This window comes from Prionailurus viverrinus, chromosome C1 (assembly GCF_022837055.1).
Source record: "Prionailurus viverrinus isolate Anna chromosome C1, UM_Priviv_1.0, whole genome shotgun sequence".
NCBI lineage: Eukaryota > Metazoa > Chordata > Mammalia > Carnivora > Felidae > Prionailurus > Prionailurus viverrinus.
In genome coordinates, this window is record NC_062568.1 from 121,868,314 (window position 1) to 121,881,510 (window position 13,197).

A 13,197-nucleotide genomic window follows, 5' to 3' on the forward strand; every position below is an offset into this window, starting at 1 on the left:
TCAGATCATGGAAATTGGGGGAAAGTACTAGATAGACATTTAAATATGTGTTTTCTTTTCTTTTATAATTAAGTGAATTCTACCTCCAGTGTGGGGCTTGAACTCACCACCCTGAGATGAAGAATTGCATGCTCTACAACTGAGCCAGCTGGGTGCCCCTAAATATGTATCTTATGACTGGAATTATGCTTTCACTATTTAGATTAATAGTTTGGAGTTAATGGAGTCCCAGTGTGTAGAGCAAAAACAAGTGCCACAGTAGGAGAAAGGGAGGGGTCATGAAACCCTTATCACTCAAGGCAGCCTTTGATAGGAAGTGAGAATTTATTTTTTAAAAATTATAATGCATAAGAAACTTAATAAAAAAACTGAAATGGATCCTCAAACCCCTTCCTATATATGAGTAGTCAGGGCCATTTAATTCACAGACTTGTTATTCAAGAAACACATTAAATATATTGAGGGGAAAATATAGTTCACAGTTGGGGTGGGCAATTTTTTTGGTAAAAGGTCAGTGGGTAAATATTTTCGCTTTGTGGGCCATGTGGTCTCAGTTGCAGCTACTCACCTTTGCTGTCATAGTGCAAAAACAGCTCTAGACAAAATGTAAATGAATGGACATGACTGTTCCAATAAAACTTTATTTATAAAAGCAGGCAACAGGCCTCATTTGGCTGGAAGGTCATAGTTTGTTGGCCCCTCGTTTATACTGAATATAAACTTTAGTTAGGCATAAAGTAAGTTTCTTCAAACAACTAAACCTTTGAATGAATTTGATGATGGTTCAAGTCTGTGACAGTCATCTAAGAAGCTGAGTTTGAGGTGGAAACTAGTCCGATTCGAACATTTGTTACCTTCTCCTCTAAGCCTTACACATTATATGTCCCCAAGTCTAGCCTTAGTCCAATCTTTTAGCAAAATGCAGTTCTTACTATCAGCTTTACTTCTCTACAAACATTCATCCTATGTTGAACCCATTACAGTTTAGTCAAATAGGTAGGACTATGTGTATAGTGTTAAGGCAGGCAGTAGCTGGGAGATGGAACCCCCTCAGGATCATCTGCCAGATAAGCAGAGGTGAATCATCCCAGTATGTAAGTTGTGCACATATCAGTTGTTCATTCCAGAAAATTCTAAATGATCCAGAGGAAATAATTAAAGGTGAAATTTTATGGTACATTTGTAGTAAATGAAAACAGTTTTCCCTTAATTTATCTTATTGGTAGATTTTGAAATAGTTTCTTATTGTAAGTTCATATTTGTGTTTATCAGGCTTCTTTTTTTTTTTTTAATTTTTTTTTTCCAACGTTTTTATTTATTTTTGGGACAGAGAGAGACAGAGCATGAACGGGGGAGGGGCAGAGAGAGAGGGAGACACAGAATCGGAAACAGGCTCCAGGCTCCGAGCCATCAGCCCAGAGCCTGACACGGGGCTCGAACTCACGGACCGTGAGATGGTTACCTGGCTGAAGTCGGATGCTTAACCGACTGCGCCACCCAGGCGCCCCAAGGCTTCTTTTTTTTTTAATAGACTCTGGAGACTCTATTCTTATATATATATATATATATATATATATATATATATACACACATATATATTTAAAGTTCATTTATTTATTTTGAGAGAGAGCTAGTGAAGTGGGGGAGGGGCAGAAAGAGAATCCCAAGCAGACTCCGCCCGTCAGTGCAGAGCCTGATGCAGGGCTCAAACCCACAAACCACGAGATCATGACCTGAGCCAAAATCAAGAGTCAGCCGCCTAACCGTCTGAGCCACCCAGGCACCCCTGTTTATCAGACCTCTTAAAGCAAAGCATAGTCTTTCCTCATTTGTGGGTTCTATATTTGAGAATTTGTCTACTTGCTAAAATTTAACTCCAGAAGTAATTCCAAAATCAATGCTTACAGCATTTTTTCAGTCCTTCACGGACATGTGCAGAGTAGCAACAAATTTCATTTGCTTGACGAGCACATTTCTAGCTGAGAAAGAAGAAAGTGATGCTCTGCTTTCTTGTTTTAGCACTCCTACTGTAGACAAGTGTCCTTCTGCAGTCTACTTAGTGCCATGGTTTTTTTGTTTTTGTTTTTTTGCATTTTTGTGCTTTTTGTTGGTGATTTTGCTGTTCAAAGTGGCTCCCAAGCATGGTGCTGAAGTGCTGTCTAGCATTCCTGAATGCAAGAAGGCTGTGATGTGCCTTAGGAAGAAAATATTAGATAAACTTCATTAAGGCATGAGTTGTAGTACTAATAGCCGTGAGTTCAATTGGTATTGAATCAACAATATAATATGGTATTATGTAGTACCATATATTTATATACACATATAACAAGATTTTATATTGACAAGGCTTTGTATTGATTGATTGGTGAAAATATTGTGGTCAGAGGCTCACAGGAACCTACCCCTGTATTTCTCATAGGAATAATGGCTCAGTATTTGATAATTCAGGGATTATAGTGACCTTGTAGAACATAACTGCCATGAATAATGAGAATCGGCTGTATTTAAGAGTGCAATTATAAAGGGGAACATTCAGGGGTGCCTGGGTGGCTTAGTTGGTTAAGCATCCGACTGCCATTCAGGTCATGATCTCATGATTTGTGAGCTCAAGCCCTGCGTCAGGCTCTGTGCTGACAGCCTGGAGCCTGTTTCAGGTTCTGTGTCTCCCTCTCTCTGCCCCTTCCCAACTCATGCTCTGTCTCTCAAAAATAAATAAATGTTAGAAAAAATGAAAAATAAAGGAGAATATTCAGAGTGGTATATAAGGAATTTCATTGCTAACAAATAGATGCCTCTAACTGTTCTTACATTGTTCAGATTCTCGTGTTTCTCTTTTCCTCTCTCTAGGAAAATTCTCCAAATCCTGGGATTTCTTTTTTTTTTTTTTAATTAATTTTTTTTTTAATTTTTTTTTTTTCAACGTTTATTTATTTTTGGGACAGAGAGAGACAGAGCATGAACGGGGGAGGGGCAGAGAGAGAGGGAGACACAGAATCGGAAACAGGCTCCAGGCTCTGAGCCATCAGCCCAGAGCCTGACGCGGGGCTCGAACTCACGGGCCGCGAGATCGTGACCTGGCTGAAGTCGGACGCTTAACCGACTGCGCCACCCAGGCGCCCCTTTAATTAATTTTTTTAATGTTTATTTATTTTTGAGAGAGAGACACACAGAGCATGAGTGGGGGAGGTGCAGAGAGAGAGGGAGACACAGAATCCAAGGCAGGTTTCAGGTTCCAAGCTGTCATCACAGAGCCTGATGCAGGGTTTGAACACATGAACTGCGAGATGATGACCTGAGCTGAAGTCAGACGCTCAACTGACTGAGCCACCCAGGTGCCCCTGAATTCTGGGATTTCTTCAAAGTCCTCTTAGATGAAGTCTTTCCTTTCATCGCTAACAGTCATTTTTGTCCTCCTCTTTTCCTGGAGAACTTTGCCATTAGTACTAGTTTGGCATCGGACCCTCTCCTGCTTTGTTTTGTTTCATCCTATTTCATGTATATCGATGTTGGGATCATGAATCTGTGAGTTGCTTGAGGGGAAAGTAGTATTTAATGCTCCAGTTTATTGCTTCTATTTTCTCTTTGTTCCTTTCTTCATAGTCCTCTCATTCTGTCTATAAACATGCTCTGATTTCTTTAATAATAATAATTTTCCTTCTTCCACTGTCCTACTATCCCTGATTTCTTTATTTTTACTGCCAGATTTCTCAAAGGAATAGTCCCCACTCTTGGGCTTCGTTTGGTCATTTTCTACTTCTTTTTAAGCCAGTGCAATGCATCTTTATGCATATGAGATGCCTACTCATTTATCAAAGTATAGAAGTGCAAAGTTGTGAAATGAATGGATCCTAGTTAATGTAATTTACTTCGAAGTTAGAGTGTCTTGATTTGAATCTCAGTTCTGCTGCTGCTTAATGCTACTTGATCATGCCACATAAGCTTTCTTCTGTAGATGGCATATCATTATTCACCTACGAGGCTTTATGATTTTTGAATGAAATAATGTCTATGTACTTGTTTAGTCTATTTGTTAAATTTTGAGCTGGTGTGGAAGTATGTATTTAAGCAAACGTATAACTCACCTAGATTCATAAAAATTTTGCCTTACTGAGTCCAAGACTTTTCATTACTAAATGAGAGATGTAAAATTCATGATTTCTAAGATCCTTATCAGTTCTGAATCTGAGTTTATGCTCTTTTTAATTTTTTAAAGGAGTAATTGAGGCTTCTGAAATTGTCCAGTCTCTTCAGACATTAGGTCTAACTATTTCTGAACAACAAGCAGAGTTGATTCTTCAAAGGTAAGCTCTTTCTCTTACTGACAATTGTGGGGGGTTCCTTGATGTTAATTTTATGTTTTTTTATTATTTTTAAGATTTTAATATCTTATATTAGAGATCTTCATTTTAAGTATAGCTTAAAACTCCCTACATCTTACCATTCCTCATGTACATTCAATATCTTTCTTTGTCTTCCTTTTAATTTTGTATGAACACGTGTAAAGCGTAGGAGTGGAGGGTGTGCCTGGCTGGCTCAGTTCGAGAAGCGTGAAACTAAAGTCTCACACACCCGTATCCTACCTTCTGACCCCTCTTCCAAATTTTACGTAGTGTTTCTCCCACTCTACTTGCTTTTTGACTTACGGATCTCTGGCCCCTTTGTTTACACTGGTTCCTCAATATCTTGATCCGTTTCCTTCCACTTTTTCACTCCTCCTTTCTCCCATCCCCAAACCATCCTACCAGTTGCCTTCTTTGCCCCAACATTTGGGCTATTAAACATTTCTAGAGAAAAATGAGACTGTATAGATTAGTACTCCTAAAATGCACAGCCTTTATTCTCTACTAGACATTCAGGCTAAAGCTTTGTGTGTCTGTGTTCCTGGCCACCCTTGTCTTCCATTCCCCACAGTGATTCTAAATGTTTACCGTGCTATTCCCACCTGCCACTCTGTCCATTCTCTGTGGCTTCAAAGAGCAAGTTCAGCTAGGCATGGATGAAATCTGTTGACTCTGCTCTCACCATGTTTCTTTCAGTTCTTTGAATTCTCTAAAAGTCTTTTCCAACTTTGGAGCCTTTCACTTGTAATTCTCACTGCTTAAGGGACTAAATGCCTCCCGTATGTTTGACTTCAGTCTTCATGTCAGAGAAATCTACCCTGTCTAAATCAGTCCCCTCCACCCTACAGCAGTTTTATTTATTTGTGCAACTTATGAAGTTGCTGGTTTATCGCTCTTACAGGTTGTAACCATAAGCTCATTTGTATAGCTTAGTGTTTAGAAATACAGTTTCTGAAGTTAGAAGGCCTGGGTTGAAATACTATATTCTGTTTTACTTACCATGCCTGTGACCTAGGACAAAATACTTAGTCTCTCTCTGTCTATAAGATGGAGACAATAGAAAGTATATAGGATTGTTTTAAGGATGAAATGAACTTACTTGGGAAGTGCTTAGAACAATGCCTAGCAAATGCTCCATGAATATTAGCTATTACTTGCTACTGTTCAGTGTCTGTTTTTCCTGCTACACTGTAAGCTTTGAGGGCACAGACCACTTCCATCTTGTTAAGTGTTCTACACTCAGCACCTTGCAATAGTGGGCCCTCAGAAAATATTGAAGAATGTGTTAAAGAATGAGTAGAAGTCATCCTAGTGAAAAAGAGTAGGGGGAAGGACATTCTAGGTAGAGGGAGAGACCTGTGCAGACATGGAAGCGTGTGAACACCACACTCAGGAAATGGGTCAGGCAGTGCGTTTCAGAATCCTCTCCAGACCACTGGTGGTCTTTCTTTTAGCTAGTGGTCTATGAGCTGTTGGAGTGGCCCATTGGAAACAGCCATGAATATAATAATAATGAACAATTTCTGGGATTTAAGAAAAAGAACAGCTGAAATAGTAGACAATAATAGTGAGACCAGAGAGAATAATTTGTCTTAAACTGTTCTAAGATCCTTATTCTTAGAAGAGGGAGATCAAATAGTATCTTTAGATTTTGTTATATGTATCTGGCAAAAATTCAAGGTAAATCTTGAAAGTACAGGAAGAAACTAGTTTCAGGCAATTCAACAAAGAAAGGAGGAAAACAATTCAAAGAAAAAAATGAGACAGAAAACAAAAGATAAGACGGGAGAAATAAGTTCACGTACAACAAAACCCTGTCAAAATGTACCCTGAAAAAATGTTAGGTCCTGTTTTCTTTTCACTTCCATTCCCAAATGGGGCAGGTTAAATAAAGTTATTATCTTTTTGGGAGGTGTAGCATGGGAGAAGAGTAGGTTAGAAGGTTATTGCCTCTGATAGGTCAGGATTTTCTCAGTTTAGTGTACAATATGGTGGGGACAAATAATTTCAATATTTTTGTAGTATTGTGACAGAGTACACTCATTGAAAAATATTAATGTCACAGTGGCATGAAACTATATTTTTATGCTCCCTACTTATAGTGGATTTTTAATGTATATCAAACTAAAAATTAACATAAGATTTGTTTGAACAGAAAGATTGTCAGATGAAAGAAAAAGTAAAACAAAATCCTGCAAACTAAGTGGAAGCTGCTGTAGCTAATTAATATCAGATAAAATTATAAGGTAAAAAACATTAGTGGAAAATAAACTGTCACCACATTTAAAATTCACAAAGACATAAAATTTTAAGCTGGTTAATAGAATTCCAGGGATAAATTGACAAATCCTTCATAGTAGTGAGAAGTTTTCACATAGGTCTCCCTGTACTTGTTAGATCAAGCATAGAAAAAAATTTAGTCAAGATGGAAGAGAAATAAATAAGCTTGATTTAATGGGTGTACAATAGAACCTTGCACCAAAAAATTAGAAAGAAAAATTTTTTTCTCAGGTACGTATGGAGCATGTATAAAAATTGATTTTATAGTAGTCCATAAAACCAGACTCAATACATTTCAAAGAATTGGTATCACAAAGACCATCTTCTTTGACCACATATAGGTATTTAGAAGTTAATAGCAGAAATAAGTTCTAAAAATATCATGGGTTTTGGAAATGGTATATACTTCTCAATAATTTTTGGGTCAAAGAGGAAATCATAGTAGACATTCAAAGATACTTTGACTTGAAAGAATATCATATATGAAAACTTGTGAGATATAGCTAAGGTGGTACTTAGAGGGAACTTTATAGCCTTAAACCTTGTATTAGAGAATTATCAAGGGGTGCGTGGGCTGCCAGGCCAGATCCGTGAGGAGACCAAGATAATCTACAACCTGGATGGGCGGGAGATGTGGTACCTAGCGGAGCTGCCCCTGCTCTCCGAGAGCATCACCTTGGCGGACTTGAAGGGCATTCTGCAGCGAACCAGCTTTATGTTCTTCTTCAAGGCTATGGACCACGGATTTGGAGTGGTGAAGGAGGAGCTGTTGAACAACAGTGCCTAGCTGAGGTTGGTATCCGCTGATGGCTCGCACCCAGAGCTAGCTCCCTTCTGTGCTGACAACCCACTGTAACTGCCACTGCCCATGGAGCGCATGGGCACTCTGGGGACTCCCGGCCCTGTCTTTCCACTCTTGTGCTGGTGGGGGCAGCCAGGAAAACCTGGACAGGGACACAGAGACAGACTCTTTGGTGTCTGCTCAGCATAAGCAGCCATGAAGGAGGGATGGCCCAGAGCACACAACCCAGGTAAACAGAACTGCAAAGGTGGAGCAGCGGCAAGAGCCAGGGGATTGGAATAGCCCATCCACCTTATGAGCAGTGACGTGGAGATGACCACCTTCTTCCACTCAGATGAGGATGACTGCACCTGCAGGTTCAGCAGCTCCACAGAGCAGGGCAGTGCCTCATACCGAATGAGAAGACCAGCATTAGTGGTGGCAGCAGGAGGTTTTGCAGTTTGAGTGGTCCTGATCCTTCAGCAGATCAGGAGTCCTTCATGGATTCCACAATGTCTCTCAACATCATCACAGTCACTCTCCTGGAAAAGTAGTTTTCTGGGCGTCTTCACTATGGGCCAAGGCAACAAGCATGGTGATGGAGGCATCTACATTGGCTCTGTCATGAAGGCTGGGGCTCTGGCTGCTGATAAACACGTAATGCCAGGAGATACACTGTTACAGGCAAGCTGGATGAACTTTGAGAACATGAATAATGACAATGCGGTCCGTGTTCTTCTGGAGACTGGGCACAGACCAGGCCCATCCCCCTGACTGTAGCCAAGGTGGTAGGACCCAGGTCCACGTGGCTGCTTCACAATGCCCAGGGGCAAGCCCATGCAACCCACTGACCCTGCAGCCTGAGTTTCCCACACTGCAGCCATGACCAACACCTTTCCTACGTATGGTATGAGCTCCTCCCTGAGCACCATCACCTCCACTGGCTCTTCCATCACCAGCTCCAACCCCGACACAGAGCGTCTGGACCACTTACACCTGTCCATCCACAGTGACATGGCTGCCATCATCAAAGCCATGGCCTCCCCAGAATCTGGGCTGGAGGTCTTAGCCACATGTAGCTCCAGATTACCATCCTCAGTGCTTTCATTGGCTTGGATGTGGGGGACTGTACCACAGTGTGGAAGGCTTCACTGACTGGTAGGAGACCAGCAAGTATGCCAGCAGCCTGCTGAAAGTGACTTTATCCGCCACACTGTCAACAAGGTCAACTTCTCTGGGCAGTGCTACTACACCTTTGGCAGCCTTTGTGGCAACATGGTCAGCGTGTCCCTCCATGATCACAATGGCTCCAGCAGAGCCTCTGACTAGGACATGCTGGGCCCCTTTGCCACATCTGGGGGCTGCTCCTGGATCCATGGATTCCCTTACCAGTACCTGCTGCCCTTGCACCCCTACAACCTGCACTCGGGCTTCCCAGAGCTGGGGTACAGCTATGGTGGGGGGAGTGCTAGCAGTCAGTATAGTGAAGACAGCTGGAACAGTGGCTCCAACCATAGTGGCAGCGACTGGTGGAAGGAGAAGGACCTGAAATTGGGTGGCAACAGCAGCGAGTGGGACCACACAATCCACAGTAGCCTGCGGGGCTGTGGGAGCCAGCGCCCGGTCAGCATAGCTGCCACAGCCAGCACTCAATGACCAGCAGCCTGTGCAGCCACCGCATACATCTGAGCTACGGCCCCCTATGGCATTCCTTCTTTCTATACAGTTCCCCCATGCTGATGATGCCTCCACTACCTATGGCCCTGGGGCCCCCAGGAACCCTCCAGGCAAAGACCTGGCCTCCATGTCCACCAAACTGACCACTAGCACACAGTCCTTCCGCATGGCCATGGGATACCCTAGTAAGTTCTTTGTAGATATGATGTGAACTGGGCCCCTCCCCCGCTTCCATCCCACTCCTACCCAGGGCCAGCTGTGTCCCTGTCTTCATCTTTCCATCTTTTTTACTTTGTCTGGTACCTGAAAGGGAAATAAACAAATAAATTCAAAAGAAAATAATGAAGGCTGAAAATTAGTGTGCTAATTTAAAGGAAGACCAGAATATTCTCAAAGAAGGTAGGAAGGAGGAGATAATTAAGGAAGCAGTGGAAACAGAATGTAGAGATATAGTAATAGGATGAACAAAACCAAACATTGGTTATTGGAAAAGACAAACTTCTGGAGAGATTGATAAAGAAAAAGAGAAATGAGATATAAATAATGTTTGATTGCAAGTAGACACGTCAGAAAATTTTCAAAGATAATAAAATATCATGGATAATTTTATGGTAATAAGTTTGAAAACATGAAATAGAAGAATTTGCAGACACATGTAATTTACCAAAACTAAATCAAGAAGAAATAGCCAACAGTGCCTAAGCAAACACATTACACCAGTAATTAAAAATTTTCCCATAAAGAAAACTTTAGCCCTAGATGATTCTCATAAACTATCAAAGAACAGATCTACAAATATATGTAGAATGTACAAGAACAGCATTTGACCCATTCTGTGAGGCCATTATAATTTTAACAGCAAAGGCTGACAACTAATGAAAGAAGGAAATTATAGGCCAGCATCATTTATGATATAAATACAAATATTTTAGAGAAAATATTAGTGATCTGCTAGCTGTATAGAAAAAAAATTAGCTGTACATAGAAAACATAATGTACCACAATCAATACTTTTAAAAGAGCAACTTAAAATTTCTTTTAAGTTCAAAAGATATTAGTGTCTAGATTTTTCTTTTTTAAAATATAATTTATTGTCAAATTGGCTTCCATACAGCACCCAGTGCTCATCCCAAAGAGTGCCCTCCTCACTGCCCATCACCCCCTTCCCCCTCTCCCCCACCCTCCGTCAACCCTCAGTTTGTTCTCTGTACTTAAGAGTCTCTTATAGTTTGCCTCCCTCCCTCTCTGTTTGTAGCTCTTTTTTTTCCCCTTCCCCTCCTCCATGGTCTTCTGTTAAGTTTCTCAAGATCCACATATGAGTGAAAACATATGATACCTGTCTTTCTCTGACTGGCTTATTTCACTTAGCATAATACTCTCCAGTTCCATCTATGTTGCTGCAAATGGCAAGATTTCATTCTTTCTCATTGCCAAGTAGTATTCCATTATATATATATATATATATAAATTACATCATCTTTATCCATTCTTCAGTTGATGGACATTTAGGCTCTTTCCATAATTTGGCTATTGTTGAAAGTGCTGCTATAAACATTGGGGTACATGTGCCCCTATGCATCAGCACTCCTGTATGTACCCCTGGGGTAAATTCCTAGCAGTGCTATTGCTGGGTCATAGGGTAGTTCTATTTTTAATTTTTTAGGAACCTCCACACTATTTTCCAGGGTGGCTGTACCAGTTTGCATTCCCACCAACAGTGCAAGAGGGTTCCTGTTTCTCTACATCCTCGCCAGCCTCTGTTGTTTCCTGAGTTGTTCATTTTAGCCACTCTGACCGGCATGAGGTGGTATCTCAGTGTGGTTTTGATTTGTATTTCCCTGGTGATGCATGACGTTGAGAATCATTTCATGTGTCTGTTGATCATCTGGATGTCTTCTATGCACAAGTGTCTGTTCATATCTTCTGCCCATTTCTTCACTGGATTATTTGTTTCTCGGGTGTGAAGTTTGGTGTGTTCTTTATAGATTTTGGATACTAGTCCTTTATCTGATATGTCATTTGCAAATGTATTTTCCCATTCCGTCAGTTGCCTTTTAGTTTTGTTGATTGTTTCCTTTGCAGTGCAGAAACTTTTTATCTTAATGAGGTCCCAATAGTTCATTTTTGCTTTTAATTCCCTTGCCTTTGGAGATGTGTCAAGTAAGAAATTGCTGCGGCTGAGGTCAAAGAGGTTTTTTCCTGCTTTCTCCTCTAGGGTTTTGATGGTTTCCTGTCTCACATTCAGGTCTTTCATCCATTTTGAGTTTATTTTTGTGTATGGTGTAAGAAAGTGGTCTAGTTTCATTCTTCTGCATGTTGCTGTCCAGTTCTCCCAGCACCATTTTTTAAAGAGACTGTCTTTCCTGCTTTGTCAAAGATTAGTTGGCCATACATTTGTGGGTCCAATTTTGGGTTCTCTATTCTATTCCATTGGTCTATGTGTCTGGTTTTGTGCCAATACCATACTATCTTGATGATTACAGCTTTGTAATAGAGGCTAAAGTCTAGGATTGTGATGCTTCCCGCTTTTGTTTTCTTCTTCAATATTACTTTGGCTATTCGGGTTCTTTTGTGGTTCCATACAAATTTAGGATTGTTTGTTCTAGCTTTGAGAAGAATGGCAGTTGTATTGAATGTGTATATTGCTTTGGGTAGTATTGACATTTTAACAATATTTATTCTCCCAGTCCATGAGCATGGAATATTTTTCCATTTCTTTGTGTCTTCTTCAATTTCCTTTATAAGCTTTGTATAGTTTTCAGCATACAGATCTTTTACATCTTTGGTTAGGTTTATTCCTATGTATTTTATGGTTCTTGGTGCAATTGTAAGTGGGATCAGTTTCTTTATTTCTCTTTCTGTTGCTTCATTATTGGTGTATAAAAATGCAACTGATTTCGGTACATTGATTTTGTACCCTGTGACTTTGCTGAATTCATGTATCAGTTCTAGGAGACGTTTGGTGGAGTCTGTCGGGTTTTCCATGTAGAGTATCATGTCGTCTGTGAAAAGTGAAAGTTTGACTTCTTTGCCAATTTTGATGCCTTTTATTTCATTTTGTTGTCTGATTGTGGATGCTAGGACTTCCAACACTATGTTAAATAACAGTGGTGAGGGTGGACATCCGTGTCCTGTTCCTGATCTCAGGGGAGAGCTCTCAGTTTTTCCCCATTTAGGATGATATTAGCTTTGGGCTTTTCTTAGAATACTTGATACAGAAAAGCTGTACCTTTTTCCAAATTGATAATGATTCAGTGCCATTGAAACTTGTCAAGAAACTTGTCAAGCTGAGCATCAAATTTATACCAAAGAGCAAAGGCCCAGGAATAACCAACACATTCCTGAAGAGCTGTGAGAAGCAGGGACCTGCTCTGCCAGATACTGATTGTTATTAAGCTATAGTTAAGACAGTGGTGGTGGTACACAGATAGCCAAGGTGGTAAGTGGAACATAATATCCCAGAATCAGACCCATCCATATTTAGGATTTGTCACACAGAAGACAGGAAAAGGGAAAGGAGAGACTATGTGGTATGTGGGGCTAATGCATCTGGTTGTCCGTGCAGACACATGTGAAACTGGATACCTACCTGACGCCAGACACAAAAATCAACCTAAATGTCAAAGTTAACTGGGAATACTTATAGAGGTAGAAAAGGAAATGTCTTTATCTCATGTAAGGAAGGATTTATTAAAAAAAAAAAAGACACAAAAGGCAGTAGTGCAAATAAAAAGATTGATAAATTCAGCTATATTAAAATTAAGAGCATCTTTTCACAGATACCATAAACAAAGTGAACAAAGAGAAGTTATCTGCTAATTTATAACTTGAAGTATAAGAATCAACTATATAAAGAACTGTACATATAAAAGAAAAAGACACTTAATGTAGTAGGAAAATGGGCAAAAGACAAACAGGCATTTCAAGTAAAAGGAAACCTGAATAGCAAATGAATACGGTAAGGGATGGTTGACATCATTAGTGATTTGAAGAGAAATGCAATTTAAACCACAATGAGACTATTTTATTTAAGTTTATCAGTGTTCTGTGGCTTTAAGCTCCAGAATTTGGAATTCATGTATTCATTCAGTAAATATTCTCTCTGCTAGGCTGTTCTAG

At 40.3% G+C, this 13,197-nt stretch overlaps 1 protein-coding gene across 1 annotated transcript in view; it reads left to right on the plus strand.

Moving 5' to 3' along the window:
* Nucleotides 1-13,197, plus strand: part of LOC125173601 (calcium-binding mitochondrial carrier protein SCaMC-1) — a 54,415-nt gene that overhangs the window by 10,888 nt on the left and 30,330 nt on the right. The window contains exon 3 of the mRNA XM_047872917.1: nucleotides 4,214-4,301. Within this exon, the coding sequence (XP_047728873.1) occupies nucleotides 4,214-4,301 (88 nt within the window). The remainder of the gene's footprint in view (nucleotides 1-4,213; nucleotides 4,302-13,197) is intronic.